At 33.7% G+C, this 26,062-nt stretch overlaps 1 protein-coding gene across 2 annotated transcripts in view; it reads right to left on the reverse strand.

The window, feature by feature from the left end:
• Positions 1–26,062, reverse strand: part of NOVA1 (NOVA alternative splicing regulator 1) — a 154,174-nt gene that overhangs the window by 664 nt on the left and 127,448 nt on the right. For both annotated transcript variants that reach the window (XM_086613524.1, XM_086613523.1), the window contains one exon: positions 1–341. This exon is cut by the window's left edge and continues 664 nt beyond it. In XM_086613524.1, coding sequence (XP_086469650.1) covers positions 1–341 — 341 coding nt within the window. The remainder of the gene's footprint in view (positions 342–26,062) is intronic.

Here is a 26,062-nt window from a genome sequence, read left to right on the forward strand (position 1 = left end):
CCTGCAGCAGCTGCAGCAGTTGGTAACACTTCAGCAGTGTTTGCATAAGGAGATCCGGTTGGATTGGAATTGGCCACTGGACCTGTGACATTGGCATAACTGATATTGAGACAGCTGCCACTCTGTGGATCCTCTTGTATCTTCTGGATGATAAGTTCAACAGCTTTTCGGTTTTGTTCAGGTTCTCCACTCACAGTGACAACCCTCTCTTGCAAGTTGATCCCATCAGGTTTCTGGGAAAGCTGCACCCAAGCCCCTGACTGCTCCATTATAGCCTTCACTGTAGCACCTCCCTTCCCTATTATCAGACCTGCTGTGCTGTTGGGAACTATAATCTTTACCTGTAATTAAAAAAAATATATATAAATAATACTTCTGCTTTGTGCATAAACACTATAATATTTTGCTACCCTATAAAAGGAAGGAAAAGAATGAAGCACGTTAGTTACCATGTTTTTAAAAGAAAAGGTTAAAAAAAATATTAAAAAGAAATAAGCTCATCACACTTTTTAATGCTCTGCATCTGTTTCAAATGTACAACACAAAGAATTAAAGAGAAAATAACAGGAAAACTCATATTTATCATTCTCCCACAAAATATACTGTTTTCAGAATAGTACATTTCAGACCAAAAGATTAAGCAAATGCAGGTATTATGCTCATATGGAAAGATCGTCTTAGATTGTGTCAAAGTGAGTGTTTTCATCCGATTCCTCTCTTTCCAGGCTAATGTAGCAAACCAACTTCTTTGACAAAACATGTCTGAAATTCTTTACCTTCCCTTAAAACATCTCTAGTAACAACAATTAAAAAAACCTGCTTGGCTAAAGCAAGTATGGTATAGCATGGACAGATAAAATAGTTGGTCTTGAGCAGGACATGATCTTGATTGTTCAACCTGTCATCCACATCAGTACAAAGAAATTAATTATGTGCTACAGTGTATTATTAATCAGTCTGTGGAAATGAAGTGCAGCAGGAGAGAATATCTAAAGGCTGAATATTTTGAAAAAAAATTTGGCATTTGTACATCTTAAAAAGTTCAACAAAATGTCTTCAAACGAAGGATATTTGCCTATAAATCCTATCTTTCCTCCTGTTTAAACAAGTTTCCAACTGATACAACCTTATTAATGTCAACAAATTTATTACTTATTGACTTATTGCTATGAAGGACGAATGACATCCAAGATAAAAACGCAATATTTATATGTATCTTTCATTACTTTTGTTTTCAATATATTTCTAAAAAACATGTCTCAAAGTTTTAATGTATGATCCGTATCATGATATTGAATTAGTAGGAGGTTTTATCTCACAAAAATACATTTTTAGTAGCCTACTGATACCTATTCATCCAGGTCTTGTGGAGCATATATGTAGGGGTAACACTTATCAATTTGTCAATCCTTTCGTCAAAATGCGATCTAAAATCTCAGTCAATACAGTCAATCAGCAACAGGTCAATACAAAATACAATTAAAATTCTATTAGCAATATTCTCATGTTACTGCCTCATTATAAAGTCAAGTTTATTATAAAGTCAAGCTAATTATGAATAAAAATGCATGCCCTACAAATAAGCATTTTCTGGTCTTACCCATTTTAGGTATTTCCAGATATTATGATAGTATCAAAATAAAATCTTCGAAAATCCAGCATACTATAAAGTTAAGAAACATTTATATTTTCCACTTATACAATATGTACATTAAAAATTGTAACATACCATATTGTATTTTGCACTGAATTGTTTTACAAGATATATAGAATTTTCAACTTCTTTAGAATATCAAGTTCACCGACATCAAAACAAAAGAAGTTCTATGGAATAAATAAAAGCTTATTAGATGCTGACTTATTCTAAAGGTAACATAAAAGTAGGGTATTGAAAAAACATTTAGCCCATCCACATACTAAATAATCCTATAAAAACATGAACACCTCAATATGTGTATATACATATACTGGAAATGTGTATATACATATATTGAAATGTTTTTTATATATATTTATAAACACACTAATTTTTAAGTCAGGACACCTCAAAGTCATTTTAAAATGTAGTTCAAACTATGTGATGATTACGAGGTGCCATTTTTTAGTTTTCCTCTCAGAAAAAAGAAGGAAACCATTCTTAGATTTGATTTGTATTTGGGATCTAGATACAAAATGTATTAACTAATTGCTATTATGAAGAATGTTCAGATTTTTGTTAAATATAAATATTTAAGTGTTTTTTTTATTATTTGTTTGTTTGGTTTGGTTTGTTGTTTTTGTTTTCTTTTTTTTTAGTTAATATTCAGAAAAAGTGAAGTTCTATCAAACTATAATCACTCAGATTGCATAGCACAGATTTAATGATTATTGTTTTGTGCCACATACTATAGAAAGTATTTACGTGACTCCACTGACTTAGGACACACTAACAGCTTTAGGAGATTTTTAGGAGATTTTGACAACTGTGATTTGTCAGATCCCATTTGGTTTCATAACCACTGTGCACTGCTCTGACTAAGTTAGGCATAAGCACTTGTGTAAGTTTAAGAGAAGAACATAAGAAGGTATGAATATACGCTCTCATGACCACATATGTGATTGCAGAAATAACCAGAATATTTAATTTTAGGGCAGCATTGTAGCACATGAGATATCATAGATACATATGCAACATATGAAAATCCACGTTACTATAATATGGCTAGGATTACTCTAAAGAATTGGTGTAGTAAAATAAAATAATCATTATTTCAGCCACAGAATTAAGAAGGAAATGTTCTGTATGCAAAAAGAAAGATGTTCCCAGTAAGAAACTACTACTTTTCTTACCTGACATCACAAAAAGTTCATTTAGTTCACCACTAACAACTCTTGTTTTTTTGACAAAAATATCTGTCTAGTTAGAGGAAAGATAAAAAAATAATCTCCTCCATACTCATCCCCTCCTACCTTGTTCAGAAATTTTCTGGACTTAGCCATAGAAACAACATACAAATTATGAAGCATTCTGGAAAATCTTGGATCTTCTGGATTAATATGTTACATGTTTGTCTGCTTCTGAGGTAAATAAAAATAACCTTTTCAAAATATCTATTTTAGAAACATCAGACCGTGTGTTTTAACTGACAACTCTCTTAAATTGTTTGAGTACAGGAACATACACCTAATCTCCTTTCAAATACAAACCCTGCCAGGGTGAATATTTCACCTACTAACATACAGGACATCTTTTAAAAATATACATGTATTAAAAAAATTAGATATATGCACAACCTAATTTATACTAAGATGTCAAAGAAAACATTGTATTCCAATCAAAGTTCAGTTTTGAAAAGAACATATACAGATCTGAATGCATTTTGCTTAAAACGTAAGTAAAATCCTGCTCTTCCTGAAATGAATGGCAACATTTGAATTATTTTGAGATATTAAATTGTAACATTCCTGTATTTGTGATGATTGATTGAAAAATGTTGTTTAAAAATGGAGACAATTACTTTAAAAAGCAAAACATATTTAGGTGGTTTTTTTATTATTTAGGTCATATTAATCTCACTACCAATTTGTAATTCTCCATCTGTTCCCTGCATTCACTTGATTTTCCCTGGTTTATACATTGGAATATCAACTCTTCAGGGCAAACATTGGTTGTGTTGTGTATTATAGAATCATAGAATGGTTAGGGTTGGAAGGGACCTCAAAGATCATCTAGTTCCAACCCCCCTGCCATGGGCAGGGAAATCCTCCACTACACCAGGTTGCCCAAAGCCTCATCCAACCTGGCCTTGAACACTTCCAGGGATGGGGCATCCACAACTTCTCTGGGCAATCTGTTCCAGTACCTCACCACCCTCAATGTAAAGAAGTATTAATTATACTGTATTACTGTATTAATACAGTATCTAATATAGGCCACAGCCCACTAGGTGCCAGTACAAATGAAATTATGTAAATATAAAATATGTATTTTTTTCTTTTCTGTTGAAGCCTAAAATCCATAAGGTCACTAAGATACAAAATATAAAATGATACAACAAAATTCTTAGTCTCAACACCTGTTATACAAACAGAAGTTGAAAAAACAAAGATTATCTATTTGGTTTTGTTACCTGTATCACCATTGCTCTTTAAAGTACTTAACTCCCTGTCTGTCAGGGAAATTGGACAGTGCTCTTATTTCCCTTTTACAGACAAGAAGTTCAGAAAGTGATTTGGATGCAGAAGTAAGGAACTTAACTACTAACTAAAATAAGTGCTCTGAGCTATCCAATAAAGGTACCTTTGACTATACAGGAAGATTAGGTTTCCAGGTTTGTGTGTATGGTCCTGGTTATATTGAAATTTGTGCTGCAAAAAGAAGAGTGAGTATCTAAAGTAATTAGGAACATAAGCTTAAAATACGTATATGATTTAATTTATTCCAAATGCTATAGGAAGAAAAAAATGGAAGCAACTCCATCTTTATTTCACGCCCAATAGATTTTATAAAAAATAAGGATTGCAATTATGACATTTGCTTACTCATAAAGCAAAATAATTACTTCCACAGGCATCACTTGTCCTATTTGCATTGGCATAAGCAAATTCAAAAATCAGGCTCAGTGAGTGTAACACTTCTCCCTTGAAAAAGAATCAAACTATAACAAAAATAAAAGAAACAAAGTAATTTCACTGTGTATGTTTTCACGAACACATTATTATGTTTTTAAAAGCCTTGACAAAGGTGCAACAGTCCAAGAAACTGTGGTGCTTAAGAAGGGCTCAAACTGGAGAGCAGTTTGTTGCCCTCAGTTCCCAATGAAGTCAGCAAAGATTTGATGTAACTGTGCACGTCAGAAGTGGACACTCGGTACTTGAGGGATCTCAGACATTATGTCCAGAGGACACAATTCAAATTGCTTTAACTTAGCATTAGTGGGTCATCTTCGCCCTTGCATGCTGCAAAATCCTGGACTCTAAACTCTGTATCAGCTAATTCCCTAATCCTTCTCCATTTATTGACAACCCACTTGCATAACTCCATGCTGCAGTCACCTATCACGTCAGCATCACCTGAAAGTCCTATGATTTACCAAACTGAAAGTCCTGGCTCAGTTCTGGGAGCTGAATAACATCTACTGTGGAATGTCAGATGTTCGGTGACTATGCTATGCCACCTCTCATTCCCTCCCTTACGCTGCACGGAGATAATCTGTACTGAGCAGCAATGAGTTTATATCAACACATGAAAAATATCTTCATAGGAAGCAGAACCATGACCAAACCTGCTGTCACACTAACACCTCATGCCCTGTCTCACCAGTCCTCATTCTCACTCCTCTAGTGTAAACACCTCCAACTACCTATGGCAAGGTTTCCAACCCTTTCACTTTTCTATTACCTTATTTCCTTGCCTTCCTTCTCTCTGTTGACATGTGCTCTGGTTATATTCTCCCTTCTCACAGCCTTTGGAGGTGGGAGTATGGCAATCACAAAGTAGCACCTTATGTGCGACCCAGCTAATACATAGTATTTCCCTGGCAAAAGTAGTGGGAGAATAAAATACACACTGACTGGCTAGATAGCAAGAATTAGCACTTGACGTGGCTGTTGTGTCAATTAGAGTAACGGTAGGTAAGGGGGCCAAAAAATATGGCTTTCAGCTTAAAGCTTCACATGGTGGCATGAAATGTGCCTCCACTAAATTACACCAGAAAAGAAAAAGTCTCACTGACTATACAAAATAGCATCAAAATTGGAGGAAAAAAAAACCAAAACAACCAAACAAAAATTTGACAGTACAAGCATTTAATTGCATCATCCCTTGCTTATTCCATCTCACAGAATTGTTTCTGAGGAGATTGCACAAAGATTAACGAACCAAGGTGCTTTTTAATGTCATTCAGCTTTCCTTTTTCCTTTTTTATTTTCACAAGTTTAATTATAACTCATGCCATGAATCTTTTGTAATAGTTGTTCTTTTTTCCTTCTGTTAAATCTTTCAACTGTTTATCTAATGTTATTTTTACCTTCTCCTAACAGAGCAACATCTTTACAAGAAAAGATTCCATTTAATCTGACAAATTCATTCTAATCTGGTACAATTCTACGTTTTAGTCTCTCTAAGGTAAATAATTGTTATTCCCTGAAAACCTGTTGTGCTTTAGCCCAGCAGGCAACTAAACACCACACAGCCACTTACTCACCCCGGGGGATAACAGAATCATAGAATGGTTAGGGTTGGAAAGGACCTCAAAGATCATCTAGTTCCAACCCCCTGCTATTGGAAAGGACATCTTCCACTACATCAGGCTGCTCAAAGGACCAGGTTGCTCAAAGATGGGGAAGAGAATTAAAGGGGAAAAGGGAAAGAAACTCTTGGGTTGAGATAAGAACAATTTAATAGTAATAATAGTAATAATAATAGTAATAATAATAATAATAATAATAATAATAATAATAATAATAATAATAATAATAATAATAATAATAATAAAGTATATATATGTATAACGATACTAATATATACAAACAAGTAATGCAAAGTGTAATTGCTCACCACCCGGTGACCAATGCCTGTCCCGTCCGAGTAAACAATCCTGAAACAGATTAAGTCCCGATGCTGCAATCCCAGACAAGCAAGAGGCCCGAAAAGAGAATGAGAGCGAGGTAGCACTTCAAGAGTCCGAGAGTGAGCGCCTCCCAAAGAGCAAAAGTCCTTTTCTCCAGTCAACCCTCGTCTATATACTGAGCCTGACGTTGCATGATATAGAATACTTCATTGGTCAATTTAGCCCTCAATCCTAAATTTAAATTCAAATCATAAAGGGAGTTGCGGGTTCTTTTTCCTGGCTATGCTCCCCCCCAGCCTGTTGTGCTCCTGCACACTGGCAAAAACATGGCATGCTGAAAGGTCCTTGAGGTCTCAGTGCCAACTATAAACATCAGTGTGCTGTCAACATTATTCTCACAACAAATTCCAGACTAAAACCAAAACACACAGCTCTTCTAGCTGCTGAAGAGAAAAACTGTTCCAGTTGAAACCATGACAAAAATATATTCGATTCTACCTTTTTTTTTCTGTCTTCATTGCTCATCAATTACTTTAAACTCTTTAAAACTCCACCTGGGCTCTGGTTTCTATAGCTATGAAAATTTCATGCTATTTTAGCTGCTCCTTTGACTATAGGCTTGGAATTGATGAGAGGGTATTCTCACAGCAAAAGTTCCTGTAGAGAGCAGTCAATGAAGAGTAAGAGCCATCTATTATTTCTCTGTGAGGCAGGCTAAATACACTGCTATAGTAGGCTTGTATTGATATGAGTAGTGCCATGCCATCCATCCTTAAACTGAAGGGGCAGTATGATGAAAGTCTGGGAGAAAAATCAGGGTCAACAAAAGATGTGACAGAAGTCTACTCGAATCAAGCAGAAAGACAACAAAGTACCTTACAGGCAAGACGATGCCTGCATGCACTTAGAATTTACAACCACTCTCTATTGTATCAGGCAACTCTTAGAAAATCCTTGGCTACATATCCAATATCAACCACAAGTTCAAGGCAGAACAAGCTACCAAAAGGCTATGAGTCATCCCATGTGTATAGCGGCAGAAATACTAGGCTGGTCTGGACAGGTGTTTGTTCACATCAGATTCAGGCTCAGCCTCTGACAGTAGGCTTACACAGTAAATCTCTACTGATTGCACATATATACCCTCAAGGGAGTTGGTGGAATCTCTCTCAGTTACTTCTGGATTGGGTTCCACATGTACACATGGTGAAATATGAACTTATACAGAGGTGTCGGGCACTCAACAAATTCCTGGTTGCTTAGTCTAATTTCTTTACAGAGAAAATACTTAGAAGGAATATAAAAATCTTTCTTATGGTCTGTTTGATATTCACTTAGAAAAATAAGCAAATATCCATAAAGAGAGTAGTAGTTCTTTGTAAATTTAGCTAGATCATAATACAAATAATATAAATAAACCTAAATCATAAATAAGCCTTCATCTTTCTTGATTATGATTAAATTCTATAAATGACATTCCAAATCAAATTCTTTCTTTCTATAAAAGGACATCTAGAACTAAAATATTCTGTGAATAAATGCAATTGGATTATAGGAAGAGATTAGCTGCTACTTTGTTCCTCAACATAATGCCATTTTTTTTTTTCTAGTCATGTTTGTATTCCTGAGATTTTCTTCTTGTCACAAGCAGCACATATGCTTGTAGTGTTTCCTTCATATATTTAACTTGCAATTATTGCAAGATGAATGTCATTTTGCTATTTCTTTATGTTGCTTCTTTGTGGCACTTCTGCCCTCATAACTACTGTTTTTTCAAGTCAATTCAAAGTTAAATAAACCCATTGAAAAAAATAATATTGCAAGAAGTCTTTCTCAAGTTAAAATCATACTAGAATATTACAAATACAATAAATTAAAACGGCAGCGCAAACAGATATTCTAAAACATTTATTACTATCTGTCAGTACATTGTAGCAGGAGCTTGGGCCAATTCCCACTCTACTGCTTATCTGTTCCAGTTCTCAGACCTCCTCTCAGCTGAAGCTGCATTTCTCAAGGGCATTATGGTATTTCAGTCCTAAAAACTATTATGCAATAGAAACCTAACTTCGGCTTAAATGCTTGGGAATAATTTACATCTGAATTCATGAGGCTTAGAACCTTGGAACCAAGCGGCAGAAAGATTTACTAAAGGAAAGTGTATGTAAGGTTTTTTTGCACTAATTACTGCTTTAGCCTAAATCTAGACCATTTTTCAATTAATATTTGTGCTGGTTTGGGCTGGGATAGAGTTAATTTTCTTCATAGTAGTTAGTGTTGGGACTATGTTTTGGATTTGTATGGAAAACAGTGTTGATAACACAGGGATGTTTTCTTTATTGCTGGGCAGTGCTTACACACAGTCAAGGCCTTTTCTGCTTCTCACCCCACCCCACCAGTGAGTAGGGTGAGGGTGCACAAGGAGTTGGGTGGGGACACAGCTGGGACAGCTGACCCCAGCTGACCTAAAGGATATATTAAACTTTGACTCTTTGGGGTACTCCCACTTCTTTTAGTTACTACCTAGTTACACTTCTGCCCACTTTAATGTATGAACATTAAGACTTTTCTTTCATGCTTTTTACTAAAGATATAATTTGGAATGCAAACTTCTCACAGCAAGGAATTAGCAAATTATGTTTAAACAAACAAACGAAAAAATTCTCTGTTCTCTGCTTTAGTTGCCATTCTGTCACCAGTGTCTGTGTAGGCTCTAACTCATAAACAGAAAGGCAGGTTCTCTCAAAAGCAGTTTTTACTAAATGTGTGCACGTGAGTTGTGTATGGAGAGAGAATAATTATTAAAACCTCGTTGGTTATACAGGTGGGTTGATTTCATGAGATTATCTAGTTCTGAACAAGGTATTATTAAAAATTTACACACACATATGCACACACAGAAGTCTATGAGTATTTTCATGAGTATCCCTCATGAAAACATGATTCAAAAGTGTGAGAATGGAAGAAACTAAATCCTCCATGAATTCTCTATGATACATAGTTTTAATAACATAGAGAAGAAACTTAACTTTTGTAATTTTTTTTCTGTGTAGCATAAAAACAACATTCCATATTTTATGCATTAATATTTCATGAGATTCAGATTACATTTGCAGAGAAGTGTAACGTATTTTGAGTAGCTTCATTTATACTTTTCACTTTTTTATAATTAAAAAAAGAAAAAATGAGCTGGTTGCATACTGAATTATACAAGAGCAAAAAAATTATAGATTTGACTCAATTGCAGAGTATGTAGTACTCATAGAAAATCAGATATCTATATTGACTGTGCAATTGTGCAGATGAAAAATCTTTTAAGACAGAAAGCAGGAATACTAACTGCTCTGGCCCATAGAATCTGAATGACACCTTCAGTGACAGCAGAATGTCAACACCGTTCTCTGGCTAAATTCACAATAGTTCCCCTTTCCTCTGTCTAAAATCTCCTGTTTTTCTTTTCCTCATCTAATTTGTTGCATGGTGTTCCATGAATACCTGCCAACATTCCACAGAGTCAAGGACGAGTTTCACAAAAGCATGAATATTTACAGTATTATTGAGTATAATGATTTGGGATGCTTCTGACTGAAAGGCATCATATAATTATAATGTAATTTCATTATCGAAATTGCTGAAAAGACACTTCTCAATACAAAACAATCTACAAAAAAAGTAGACAATGTACATTATTTTAAAAACAAATACGCACCACTGACAGTATCAAGAAAATTCCCACTGTTTTGCATTAGACAGGATCTAACTTGTAAAACCCACTCCAGATTCCTAAGTGAATTGATTTTCCTTGGGGGAAATTGGGGCAAAGGTGGTGTATCCCTTTTTTTATGCTTTCCCAGTCACAAAAGCTATAGATGTTGCTTTGACTCCTCATGGCTATTAACTCTTTGTCAAAAGAAGCATTGCTCTGGTTTCTTTCTGGAAAAATCTTCAGACAAAAGAAGTACATAAATGATTAGGACATTTCTACATTTCTCAGGAGAATACTTAAAAGGCTGCATCCATTAGCTTTACATGTACTCCCCAGTAGCAGATCAGCCATAAACTTGTTCTGAAGGATAAGCTATATTTTAACCAGAAACCTTCTACTTGATGAAAGCAATTACTGGGAGAAATCCTATGGCTGAAACATACAGGAGATCTGATAAGACGTTAACAGAAAATCTTGGATGGCCTATAAGTACAGACACTTAGGAACCCATTTTCCAGTGACTTCAGCAGACTGAGGCTTCCCAATATTTTTTTATGGCTGTGAACCTGCAAGTCCAAGGGAAGTTTAAGAGTGTTCTTAAATATGCCTTTGACTGGAGTAGAAATTTTCAAGATTAATATGTAATGTTAACATTACAGAACCTCATAGCTACTCAACAGTGCCCAATTTTCAGTATAAACTTTGATAAATGTGGCTAAAATACACAATTACATTCTGAAACAAATCAATGCTGAAATTGGTACAGTGTCGTTATGTCACTTAATTAAAATCAGAGGAAAGGACAGCCAACAGAAATGTGCAAAGGGACTTGCTGTTACTGTGTTAATAACACTTTTCATTGAAGTTGACTAAAACTTGAAAGCACAGAAAAGCTTAAAACAGGATATTAGAAATACATTGAGATACTCATCCTCTAACATTGGCCAGATTACAACATTATTTTAACAGCATACTAAACTTCATTCACATTAATTTAGGATTTAAATCCAAATTTCAAATCAAGACCACGTTTCAGCATTACAGGTAAGAATGCTCCAAATCAATCTCTGAAAACTATGTTTTAAAATGAATCTCTTTATCTACAGGATTCATAGGACAAAAGGATGCTAGTACTTCTAATTTGTTTTTGGATGATCTTTGCTACAATTGATTTCTACAAGATATGTAGCACGTTTATTAAGCATTCATTTGGCAATTCAGAACAATATTTAATTTCTCAACTCTATATCATCTGCAGGAGGCTTCTCTTTTCAAAGCTGTGGAAATAAGGTGATCCAGCAGAACCATTTCAGTTCTATGGTATGAAAAAGAATGATTTGTAAGGACCATTAAAAAATGTCACTTTCCTTCTTTCTCAAAGCTCCTTGAGATCTTTTTGTGGGAGGTCAAAAGAGAAGGAACTTCCTGATCAGCAATAGGAACTTTATGGTTACTCTTATCAGCAGGTTTGTGATTTCCAAAGGAAGAGGGTAAAGTGCTCAGGAGATACGACAGTTGTTAGTCCCTTTCTTAAAATACAGTGTCAATTTCCACATTTTAATATTTCTATGCTCACAAATATCCACTGATTTTGCTATCACAGCTATCATATTCTGATCGTTTGAAAATTGAAGTTTTAAGTGAGAAGCTGTGGGACTGAAAACATGATATAAGACTGAAAGCAGGAGGTAAAAGAAAGTGCAACTAACTTTTACCTAGAATCTGAAACATCTTGTTATTTTGAACTGAGAAATGAGGCAGACTCCAAGAATATAAAGAAAGTACAGAAACAATACAGTAAAGATCAGAAGGGTATGCAAATCAACATAAAAATATCAAATTTCTATTTCAAAAGAGATATGGCAATATAAGTTACCCTTCAACATTTATTAACATTTACAAGTAGAAATATAGCAATTTTTTAGTTATTTTCTGTGCTAGATATGGGGATAAATTCTGCTAAACAAACTTTGGTTTTGACTGATAGCTGATAGTAAATATTTAGATTTTAATCACTTCAGATCATCACAGCTACTGAAAGATTTTAGAATCATGCACCAGTTGTTTCTTCTGATCCTTACTTGAACTTTGTACATACATATAGTATCTCTATATTATTATCTATAATCAGTAGGTGTAAATTTAGACACAGATGACTCATGAACAATCCACACTTCTATTGATGAGCACAGGTCAGTAGAAGGACTTGATCTCTCTGTACATGAAGAGGCTCACTGGCATGGAAAACTACTGGTATAGTGTCTGACATCTAGAAGTGGATTTTCAATTAAGCAGGACATGTGTTTCCAAAGAACTGAAATTATGGACAGAAGGAGACATCTAGTAATAGAAAAAAATGTACTTTCCTTTCCAGGACTTCTTCAGACTCTACAAATATTATTTTCTATGAAACAGGAAATTAACGATATTTGTAAAAATGTATACTGAAAGTTAGACTCTTAGATGCTTATTCAGGCATCTTAATCCAAAAAGCATGCTTGCATGTTTGGCAAATCCAATAGCCAAACCATGTATCTAGAGGATTTAAAAAATCTTAAATTCAAGCATTCATTTAAGAAACTCCTATTGATTATATTCTTTGCCAATTTTGAATTACGGTAGCATGCCCATATCCTTTTCTTCTTGTAACAAAGAATTTGTAAATGACTGATCAGGGATATAATTACTCTGTGTAAAAACTTACTCCTTTTCATCAAAGTCCATTATATAAACTATTTTAAAATGAAAGAAGAGTGGAAGGTACCTTGCTAGGTCTAGGCACCTAACTGTAATGACAAAATGTTTTCCTAAGAGCAATATAAATAAAAATATTCTCATGAGTTCTTTCCTTGATTTATTAAACATCAGTTTTTCTTTAGAAATAAACACACAATAAGATGGTAGAGCTAATAGTTTTTAAAAGAAGGAAGATTTTAAACACTCATGACATCTAGCTAGGCATACAATTTAAAAAGGGAAAGAAAAAAAAAAGATAACAAGAAAAGGGAAGTCCTTCTTACCATCTTACCATTCCCACTGATGTAAGATTTGATGCAAAAGCTTAGAGAAATTTAAATACCTGAAGTAAATCCAAAACCACCTGAATATATCACTACTATATATACTTCTATATATATACACACACACTTCTGTATTATACTATATACCTCTACATGTGACTCTATAATACTTGATTACTTTTAAGGAGAAATAGTCCTACTGCGTATTTAGTAACTAGTCAACAGCACCAGCTCAGAGAGCACAGAAGCAATTCATCTGATTCTAAAAACAATAAGGAAAACCAAAAGCAAATGAGTCCATACGGAAGACGTACATATTCTTACTCTATACAGACACAATGAATGGAGTCATCCCTTCCCCCCAACACCAGCCTGTCTTAGAACCTCATAGCTGCAATCATGCCAGACATGAGTATGCTTATACACAAAACCAAATGAAAGCTCTCCATGTTACAAGATCATGGAACTATAAAACTACCCTGTTCCAGAATTATTTCAAGGGATTCTCCAACCATTCTTTGAAATCAAATTTCTGCTCTTAACAATATTAAGTAATTTAAATAATAGATCTTTTAACTGAGAGATATCTTTTATATTCAGTCTATATATTTAATTACACACATAGAGACAAGAAAAGATAGAACAGGGCATTTTTAATGGTGTATCTTGACCTTTGGCACGTTTTGCACATGCTCTTTACTCACAGATCTCAAAATTCTAAGTTAAAGATGAAGCTTATAATGTCATCAACCAATACGCATAAAGTAAACACAGTGGAATGATAAATTACTTGCTACATTTGTAACTGTAACAAATATGGTAAAGAACAACCAATAAAGATGACAGAAGATGAATGTACTGTGTCAAAATGAACACCTTTGAGCTTTCATGGCCATAAAATAAAATAATAAAAATAAGTGCATATTTATTCATGTCCTGACCTACATATTGTTCTATACAGCTTTGCATAGTTTTTTACTATAAGAATGGTGAAAAACAGCACAAAATTTGGCTTATGCATCTGTCTATCTAGATAAACTATTTAGATTAATAGTATCAAGGACTATGGCTACTTTTCACCCCTGGCTTTGCAAAAGACGAGTATCTGCAGAGGCTTAATCCTTTCTCTGTTGTTTAGCTATAAAAAAAGATTTTTGCATAGCAAGAACTTTTCAATGAAATTCTCAGGGAGGCTATCTCATAGATGTCATTTGAGAACTGTTTTCAAATGAGAAAGGAAGCAAAGGACAGTTAAACATTTAAATAACCATATCTCTCTAGGTCATAAAAAATAATAGTAACCAGAAACTTTTATTAAAAAAAAGGATGCAGTTTCACTAATGGGTGGGTGTCTTCAAACTTAATAAGCACTACTACAGGACTCCATAGCCCTCCAATGCTAACAAAGTCTTCTGACATGGCAATTCAAAACCTTCCTCTCAGAACCTGACATTCTGTCTCTGACAAAGATCAGAGAACAGAACAAGGCAATACCAAGTTGTTGATCCCAGGAATATATCAATAACCACAACCAAGTTAAGTGGCTAGCTTAGAACTTAACATTCACCCAAGTTAATCTAGATGCATATGTTTAATTTATATATATCTCTACTTCCTGGTTTACCCTTTTGTAAACTTGTAGTTATACATTTTTAAACAAGATAGCCACCAAGGAATAGTAACTTCCACTGGAAGAGAAAAAGAACATTGGAATAAGTGGAGGCAACAACAGAAATTAGCAATTACTTGAGTAAACAGAAACAAAAAGATTGAGAAGTGCTAATACAAGCCAGTTAGGAAAGTCAACCTAGCTTATCAAGAAACCTATAATTACAAGAGACAATAGAAGGTACAACTGCATCTTTCTTGTGAAATGTGAAGATCCTGGATTTAGATCATACCAAATTTAGCTCAGTGAGGAAAAATGTATATATTTATTATTAAACCACATATTTGCAAAACATATTGTTGCCATACATCTGTACTCTGGCATATATTTCTCATTCAATGGGAACCCATGGAGCCAAATTTCATTAAGAAAAACTACCTATAAATAAGCAACAATAACCAAAAAAAAAAAAGCAACTTTTAAGATTTATTTAAGCATTAAAACAGCTAGGCATGAGTAATGCTTGAATATAGATAACTTGCACATATCAATAATTTTGGGTAGATACTGAGCCGATATAAACGTCCACATGGAAAAAACATGTCCTTATGCAAACTAAGGCTGTGGGGCACAAATGTTATACATGGCTGTATCTACACATATACATCATACATTTTTATACCTATATTATATATGTGTAATTCTACACATGCACTAACTTGGAAAAATACCTTTCCAAGAATAAATTTGGAGTGAGCATCCTCATAAGTTGGATTTAAATCTCTCTTTTTAAAGATACACTGAAAAAGAATTTGAATCCAACTACTGCCCTGATCTCAACTCCCACACACACTATATACATATTCTTCAGCTTCAATGGATTACAACTTATTTCTATTTTGAGAGAAAAGATACTGAAAAATGTAAAAATAAAAATACGAAAGAGCTGTCTCAAAATGAGATAAACATGAAGAAATCAACAGATTTACTAACCAGATTTGATTTCATAAAACATTTGTCCCTTTTTTTATTTAACAAATGCTCACTGTGAACTTTGTTACAGTAAAGACTCTTTTTAGATAGAGCTCAATAAATGCATTATAATGTACTATTATCTCAGAAAGTGTACATAAAACTGTATACAATCTGAATTATAGTTTTTATTAATATTGTTATGCAATATTATTGCTTACAATGAGTTTTGTTTTACTATTTCAACAGTAAAAATAAGTTATATTTAAAATAAAAATACTCTTTTATTAATTTTAAAATTACAAAATGCTCAAAATGCTCTTAGTGGTGTTAAAAAGAACTAATTCTGCTGAGCCCACTGACATTCAAATTGACAAGTTTATACTCTTTTCTTTCACTTTTATTGATTTGTGTTTCCTATCATCAAAATAAAATTCAGAGAGGTCAAAAAGAAAGGCTTTCTGTAGTAGCAGTGTAAATAGGATAATTAGTAATATAATAAAAAATTTGTGTTTCACAAGCCATGTATTCAGTTAACTTCTGTCGTTACCATTTTATATTTAAGTAATTCCATTTTGTTTTGAACAACAAGTACTGAATAGTACATAGGCTATGGAATATAATTACATTTATGAAAAATCTGCTATAATAATAACTTTTGTAGTTAAGGCATTTTACGGCTCATAGTTTGTAACTAGATTCCTTAATAAAAATAAACTTAGCAAAAAGGTATCTTTATATTCAAAAATATTTTTATAGTAAAATATGCACAAATTATTTGCATCAGTAATTTCTAAATTAAATTCTTAAATTCAGAGTTCAAAACATAAGTTTTATCCCATCAAAGCTGTATTCTTCTCCTTTTATTATCCTTGTTCACATATGTTCCTATTAATGTAATTTAGGCATAAACTGCAATTTACTTAGAAACTGCACGCAGTAAAGACAACCCTCAGTGTATACATACACATTGTTTACAGTCAATCAGTCTTTACTGTAAATGTTAATGTAAAGTGTAGCATTAATTATCTAATTACTTTTGACGTAATTAAAGCAGGAATTTATCTAAAGCAGCCTCTTAAATGCTCAAATACTGGTGAAATATAACCTGTGAAACGTCCTTAACAAACAGCTATGTGTTATTTGCTTCTGTTTCTAAAATTGAATGTGATAATACTTTTTATAGACAATATTTACAGTTATTTTACTAAACATTTTAAATACATTATGATCAATAAATATTCTGCAAAGTTCTGCTTATCTTTTGACTTGGTTTCTTTTTTCAAACATCACTTAATTATACATGAGCACCGGTCTGTAGAAGATCTGAAGGAATTGTATTTTGCTTCAGTACTCTTTACTAAAGATCATTAATCACAGTTTAATCTACATCATAAACCAGTTTTATTCCATAAAGCAGTAACACTTTAGAAGAGCTTACATGGAAACTACATTTAAGTATCTCATGGGTAGGGGGCATCTGTTAATTTATTATCACAATTATTACAATTACTATTAAGAGAATAAAGTGGATCAAAATATTTTTACTGCATTTATGCTTTGGTTAAGTGAACAATAAAAATAACCATAAAAAGCTGAGAAGCATGTAGATCATGTATGAGGTTACTAGAAACATTAAAGAAGAATTTACATTGCAAGAACTGCCAAACTGTAGACAGAAACATTAAAAGAAATAGAAACATTAAAGAAATAGAAATTTAAAACATGCTTTTCTAACCCCAACCAAATCACAGGTGCCAAGTTCAACTGAATGAATAATATGTCATGTAGAATTTTATTATTGCTGAATAATGTGATGAAAAAAAAAAAAAAGAGTTCAGAAAGACTCTAATCACTAAGGCTGCATTTGCTGAGGTGCCATTTGAGAAGCAGAGGGAAACAGAAGGCCAAAAAGACAGCAGTCACTTTGTACCCCCAGACAAATGCTTTTCAAGGCTACAAACTACAAAGAATCAAATGTAAATCACTGGGACATAACAGACCAGTGGACTCAGCTCCTGGGCATTTCTAAGGATACTTATTAAAGTCTATGGCCACGATCCTCCCACTGATCCACTGTTTGCAAACTATGCCTCTGAACAACTGTTACTACTTGTGGGGAGTCTCATTTATTTTCAGAAGGAAAAAAAACCCAAACCCCAAACCAACAAACATACTGTTTTGACTGCAGGGTAAAGGTATTGACTGAGTATCTTAGTCTGGGATGCTATGTTACAGGCAAACATCTCAACAGATGCACCTTATCTCTGGAAGAGGAAAAACTTTCCACCTGTAATTCCCTATAGTCAACCGGCTTCTTTCTATGATTTCTGTACAAAGAATTCTCATTTTTCACTCAAATCAGGCAGACATTTACTTTAATTGGTGGGTTTGTCTCACACCTATGACTTCTCATCATTCGATGTCTTCTCAAGGCATGCAAAAGGCAGACAAGGCATTCAGCATACAGGCTGCAGGAAAGCGCAGTGTGTTGTTGCACTATCCCTACAAACAGCTTGAGAAAGTGATAATGTTTTGGATGACACAAAGGAAATATTAACTATCATTTGCTCAAAGCAGGATCTTCTAGGGCTAAGCATAACCATGCCTCACTCAACTTACCTCTGACATGTCAGAAAAATATCATACTGCTTTTTCTACCTCATTGTCTGTGCCATACAGGATCTGTCCTGGTGTGACAGTAAGCTCTGTTTCTTTACACATTCTCATACAACTCCAGATCATATAAATTCTGAACTCCCTAAGAGCTGCTAAATTAAATTCTGAATAGTTGAAAACTTAGAGTCTAATCTTTGTGCAACTGATAAGAGTACGCGTCAGAAAAAAAAAAAGCAATAAAGTAATCCATATCTGCATTCTGGAAATTGCTCTGACATTCTGTTTTCTCTGGGTTATTCAATCAGCAAAGAGCACACTGACTCTTTGCATGTATACCTTAGAATATGGTTGCCTTTTTCTCCTAATAACTAGTTCTGAACGAAACAGTATGTCACTAAACCTGAGTATTAAAGACTCGAAGTCAAAGATAATCTTGGTTAGATCACAGAGTTACCTGTTACCAGTTTTCACTCTAGCTTACATGGGATGGAACTTGAACATGGAGATATCTGGCACTTTATGACATGCTATTTATTTTCATTTTGTATTGATAAAAGAAGTATGCTTAAAACAGTTGGAACTAAGAAAATGAAAAAATTTGACACCCCTTTGCACAAGACATTTGAAGACATTTACCATATTTTGATAGAGAAGAATGTGTATTCTCCAGTTTTTATGGGTTTAAAGATCCTTTTTCATAAGCAGATAGGACCTTTCCTTAGTACAAGGACAGGGCCCAATGCCAAAACCTACGTATCATATCTGCAAATATCCTTAACTGAAAGAACAAGATCTTCAATTACAGTGCAAAATTTTCTTTTAACTCTTAAACAACTTGAATAAGATATTCATGCAAGTTTAAAGCAAAATCCATTCCATTAAAAAATTCAATCCAAAATTATCTTTTTATATGTTCACTCAAAAATATTTTGAAGTGAATAAACCACACACAAATCGTAAGCGTACAGGAAAGTGTAATGATAACTCTTCACCCAATTCTCAGCATGTTCACAGAAATAACATCGGTTTAGAAATAAATTAATGAGATCAAAAGCAGGCTTCATTAAAGTCATACTACAGTAAAATTTACATGTTTTCTAAATAATCTTAATATTTTTCCAAAATTCTACTTTATTCACTTCTTTTAACAAGTTTGAGAAATAATTACTAAACTAAGGATTAAAACCAATGACCGGCTAAGTCTTCACAGACACACAACAGAGGTGACCATGTAATATCTTGTTAAAATCTGTTTTCTTACATGAAAAAAAGAATGAGTTTTTCCCTTTGTCTTCCCGTATTTTTTTCAAGGTTTACGTTTATATGCATTTGTTTGTTGTTTGTTTGTTTGTTTTTTATTTTTTCCCCCTCCTGATTTTTATCTATGGGGGAAAAATACCAAAAAAAAAAATCTAACAACAAAGTAGAGTTCAAAGCTTGAGAAGAAATTAATTTAATACATTTATCCATTTTAACAGAAAAGGAATAGTAATACTGTCCATTACACCGAGAAAGTGTATCTTTCTGAAGAGAGGATGGAATAGGAAGCTAACTGATTCTAATTCAAGCATAAAATCAAAACAAGATACATGAACATGGAATCACATTTGTACTTACAGGACTGCAACTGGCAGATCATTCATGACATCCTATGAATGATATGCCAGTAGTATTCAGAGACTTAGCGGTGAAAAGCTACATCTATCCCCATGTCTTATGAATGCTTGTGACAAAATTTCCCCTACGTTTAAGAAAGGAACAATAAACAGTGAACCCTAAAATTGCTGTGTGGTGGGAAAGAGGAGAAAAAGTAAAACAAGTAATCAGTATAAAGGAATATGAACACAAATAATTACCTACATAGTTATCCAAAAGGGAAAAATTTAAACAGTAAGAAAGAGTAAAAAAATCCAAATTGATTTTTTTAATAGTTGTTTAAAGATCTTCATAGTATCTAAAAAAAAGTTATTTTAAGGAGACAATGCAAAGAAAAGCACTGAGCTCAGATACTGCAAAATATTGGGAAAAAAGTGGTAAAAGAACAAGAGGAATATAATAAAAGAAATGTATTAACCTGAAAACCAGAAAAAAACGTCTACAGTTAGGCTATGGAGTACAGGTTAATTCTGCTTAGAGTTTAGCCCCGAAATGAAGCATTTCAGCTGAAGAGCAGCAGGAAAGGTTACCTCTGAAGCACTGGAATCTCTACTGGAGTCCTCTCACTTGACCACGCGAATAATTCTCCCAGCTCTTTCTAGATATGTTATTTCAAACATTATTTATTACATGCTGTTCACAGTGTGCCAGAGGCAACTTGTATTCAAAAAAGAAACTCTATCCTTTCATTAAATTGAAACAAAATGTCACTTTACAGAGATATGAATTTACAATCAATAAAATTATCCACAAATGTGAATTGTAAGGGCTTTCTCACACTAGAAAGAGAAGTGTTTTCCTAACTAATGATGTTGGCACTTTTATTTAACCTTGTTATGATGCACAATGTTCAATGAGGAGTCAAAATTATTACTGGGTAAGTCTACAACAGCAACAGTAAGATCTAAAAGAAAAGAACTCTGAATGTGAAGTTGAATAACTATTAAAACTGAAGATGAAAGTCCTTGCTGAGAATTAACCAAAAAGCTATGCTATGTTGAGAAATAATATGAAGAATTTTTCTGTAGGCAGAAAAAGCATACTGTCAGTTCAGGGACCTTCCAGAAAAAGTGAGTAAAATACAGGACCTATTTCTTCAACTCTATTCCCCTGAACATCATGATGAGGTTCTTACAGTAATCATATAGTTCTGAACTCCACTGCCACACCAAACCTAACTTCCTTCTCATGCATTTACTTGTGAATAAAAGGATTTGATACCATAATAAAAAAAATTTATTTGTTTAATATATTAATAACATTATATTCGCAGTCTTCATGAATTTATAATTTTAGAATCCTGTGTACCAAATTCATTAGTGATAAGCCTACATGAAATACTGTATATTAGATGAAGTTTCTTTCAAACAGCATATTATTTTTGTGTGTGGAACTGGGATATAATCTTCTGCATGTAAACAAAATGGTTGTATTTATCAATGACCAATCTGACAGGTTGAAAAAAAGATCAAATTCTTATCTCACGGAGAGCTACCATGGCAAATATTCTGAGCAGTCACACTAAAATAATAGTAGTTTTTTAATTCTACAGCACCTTTATCAGAATGCTAAATAACTTTTTGTTGACTTTGCTTTTAAATACATGGTACTGAGATTTGGAAAGATCAAGTAATACATCCAGCATCAGTCAATCTGTGACAGACCTAAAAAGAAAACATATTTTCTCAATACCACATTAAACTTAGGGAATTAAAATTAGATGAATATTGCATTTAAAATATGAGAGACAGAATATCTTAAATCTCACATCAAATTGTCAAAGGCAAATAGAGATAGTATCTCTATGGCCTACGATGGCTGTCTGGTATCCTGGCATCATTACTAAAACTCACTATATGTACTTCAAGATCAATCTACTGATAAGAACTTTATCATTTGAAGTTGGGTATTATGCATATTTTAAAATTCCATGTCCTAATTATAACAGAAGGCTAAACCAAAGTTTTCTTTTCTATTTCTTCTTCCATTTCCCACAAGAAATTACCTATTAAATAAGTGATATGAGTTCATCAACCCTTTAAAAGCTGTCAGTATGCTTTACAGACAGCCTCTGTTTTCATATTCTACCTCTCTATCAGGCACCAAAAGATTATAGTTCTGCAAGTCATTTTACAGACAGGAACAGGACTGTTCTTTAAAGTTAGAAAGAAGGAGAAAGGCCATCTACATCATTCATTACAATTTTGAGATATCTAGTTATATATATACTCTATCCCAATCTCTAGTTATATATATACTATTTCATTGCAAGCTATAGATTTTGCATAAAATAAAGAGATAATATAGCCCAAAGTACAAATTCCTAATACCAACATTGTAACAGCTACGTGCTTGCGCTGTATCTGCTGGGTACAGGCAGTACCAAGAAAACTGGCTCAGTCTCATCATGTAAAAAGGTTATTAAGTATTATTTATTACAGATATTGCAGCAACCAGATGATGCAGGTATACTCTGAGAAACTGTAAACTTTGAGGACTGAACGAACAAATCCTACATGTATCTGCCCTCCACAAAATTTATATTCTACTGTATTAAATGATAAAATACGAGTTTCAGGTGCAACACCAAAGAAGCAAAATAGAAGGTATAATTGTAAAAAATGCAAAAGCCATGAGAAAAGTAGTGCATTTAAAAAAGTAAAAACAAAATATTTAAATGGTAAATTAATGACACAAAGTTTGTGATGATATATCCTATTACATTACTGAGCTTAAGCCTATCTAAATTATAAGGGAAGGGGAAAGGACTCCTACTAGTCACTCTCCTGACTCATATGTAAGTGTGAACGCATGTTTTGTCCTTTTATTCTCTTACAGCCAGTAGTAAAGGTCAGCAGCAGTATCGCTCTCATGGAAAAAGGGAGGATTGAAGAAGGAAACATGCAGGGGTTTGCAACTGCATTTTTAGGTGTAGGCCAAATAGACAAAGGAGAAATACAAAGCTTAAGTTTATATCACTAGTTTTTCTCCCTCTAAAATAATGGTAACATCAGTCAAGCAGGCAGTTGAGAAGAAAAAAAAATTATTGTAAAGAAAAGAAAATATGTAAACAGTTTAATTACAGAAATACTTGCCCATCTAATGTCACTTAGGTATCAGAACTTGTACCTTTACAAGGTACGACAGAGGAAAAGCAAGTACGTTTTATAAGATCTTTATGCTGTTACTCATCACTTTTGAGATGAAATTCCCACTTGAAGTGTACTTTGGAAAAGTGAAATTGATTTCCTCCTTCTGGTAAATAAAAGTAAAGCTATATTCTGCCAGCTCCGGGGGTGTCAGCAGAACAGTTTTACCACTGTAGCTATATGTCTGTCAGTGTTCTGTTACAAAGCTGACAAAGTTCATGAGGGGATAACACAGAAGCTCTCATTCTAAAAGTATAGAAAGATTGAGTTTTTTACAGTGATAAGCAGACAGGAGGGGGAAAAAACCTTTATTTGCAATGTCCCTAATTCTATTGCCTCTTTGGTTCTTTCTTCCTTGGGAAGTTTGCACTGTATGAATTTTTAATCTGAACAAAGGCCCAAGGAAGTTCTACTGAAAAAATAAACAGGACATTTACAACAATAATATTGAGAGATGTATATCTTCCTGGAACAAAGACCTAAAAAACACCAAACCACTTCCAGCACAGAGGATTCTGTTGTGTCCATGGCAATTCAGTATAACACCACACACAACAGTTCTCAAGGAACTGTTTTCTTCTACTATATAAGACATTTTAGAGAATATCCACTTCTTGAGGATCATAAAACAAGTCGTTTAATGCACGTTGGATTTTTCAAAAAACAACAATTCAACAAAAGCCAAAGTTTCCATACAAAGGAGTTATGATCTCATCTGAACGGAGGCAAAGTGAGTCACTAAAAGGAAGACATAATATAAGCCAGATTTCCTGCTCAGCTTCCTCTGACCTCTGTTGGCAGAACTATTTTCCTCTTGTGGTAAAAAGCGTGCCTAGAAATTGTTCTTCCCGCTATGCAAGTTCTGTCAGGAGAATATAACTGACATGTTTGTTCAGCAGGAAGGACCACACCATCAGGTTCGCTCATCAACACGTATCCTCGACAGTTCTCTAATTGCAATGACTTATGGGGAGTCCTCCAACGCAGTCTAAAAATCTCACTCCAACATGAACCCAGCATTAAGCATTGCTTAAGCCTTGCTTAATCACCTTACTAATCTGTAATATAAAATATCATCTTGTTGGGATTAAAATATTATAGAAAACTGAATGATCTTAAGCCTGATATGTTACTATCTCCACACAACGGCGTGTGCTGTGAATTTATCTTCCACCTTAACACTAAACTTCCTGACTTCCTCCCATCTAAGTAAGCTCCTTTCTGTTATTCTAATATAACATCTCGTGAGCAAACTCATACCTGAACAGGTATTTTCTATCCAGAATCACCTTGTAACAGCCATATATCAAAACAAACATTTGTTGTTGTTCTCTAATACTCTCTCATTCGGTACTTACTCGACTACTGACAGGTTTGAGATCACTGCGTTGGAACCTATTTTTGTGTGACAGCCGCAGTGCAGATACTTGTAGATATACTGGTGCCGAATGCTAATCACTACTACAGTCTGGGAACAATTGCCAGCTACGTCACTTATCACTAGAATGAACAGAAAGGCCTTAATTGTCTTATCATGAGCTTCATGCTTCCTGCTGGAATGGCTAGAAACCACTATGTAATACTGGGAGGGATAAAATTATTATAAACCAGTAGGAATTTCAAGGGTTAACGATCAAAGCAGTTCCAAAAGCCACTTGAGGAACTCATTACTCTTCATTATATATATAAAATTTTAATGCTTTTAAAAAGAGATCTTGATTGTTTGTATGAAAACTGAATGGAACAGAGGTTAAAAATGCATTAAAGATGTAATGTGGGATATAGGCAGGGCACAAAGGATACATTTCCCTTAGTTTGGATATTCAGCTATGTCACTTGACAATATTCTCATAGAGCAATTTTCTATAAAAATAAGTATTTCTAGCTATTAAAAAGTCATTTAAAGTTTACATGCTACATTATAATTTTGATAATTCAACATTCATGGAACAGATGCAAAGTAGGTACTTCTCTGATGCTAATTAAACAGCATGCTCAAATAGTATTTCCTGTAAATAAAAGCACCTCTTCCTTTTTCTCCAAATAATAATCATCAAGGTACACTCATAATTTAAAAAAAAAAAAGGGAAAGAAAATACAGAAAAGAAAAATTGTAAGAACACTTTTTAAAAAGATCTGCACCCTCAACATTTTTAAAACCTTCTAATTAAAATATGCAAAATATTATAACTAAAAGAGACAATAAAGGCTAAACAGAGTGTTCATAAAATACCCCTAGCTGCTGGTAAATATTTTTTCTTTGTCATTTAATGATGATGAAGTCAAATAACTGTTGCTGGAACAGGCAAGTAGGCTGACGAAGAAGGCTTTCTAATTGAAGTGAGGGATATTGTAATTTATATTTTTCTTAGTAGCTCTTCTATCTGTACAATTTCTACCTAAATTTCATTACTTTCTGTATTATATGTCCCTTTCAGTAATTAGCCATGTGTTGATCAAAAATACGATACATTGCTTTAATACGCCTGCCTCCTGTTGTATGTTGAATTGTTTGTTCGTACAGCCAGCAAGTTCTAAGCGATTCACAAAATGTCAGAGGATCAGTAGTTAATAACAAAGTTAACTTCCAGGAGAAATTAGCTTGTTGTGAAGAAAATTTTTTTGGTATTTGATCTAATTTGTGTGAGATCTGATAGAAGTATTCAGCTAACTTAAATAAATAGATTGTGTGTCAAAAATTGTTAGCATATACTGAATACTTATTTGAACACAAAGTACATTAAATTTAACAGTACATTAAAAAATGAATAAGGTATTTA

Source organism: Tauraco erythrolophus, chromosome 6 (genome assembly GCF_009769465.1).
Source record: "Tauraco erythrolophus isolate bTauEry1 chromosome 6, bTauEry1.pri, whole genome shotgun sequence".
NCBI classification, from domain to species: Eukaryota; Metazoa; Chordata; class Aves; order Musophagiformes; family Musophagidae; genus Tauraco; species Tauraco erythrolophus.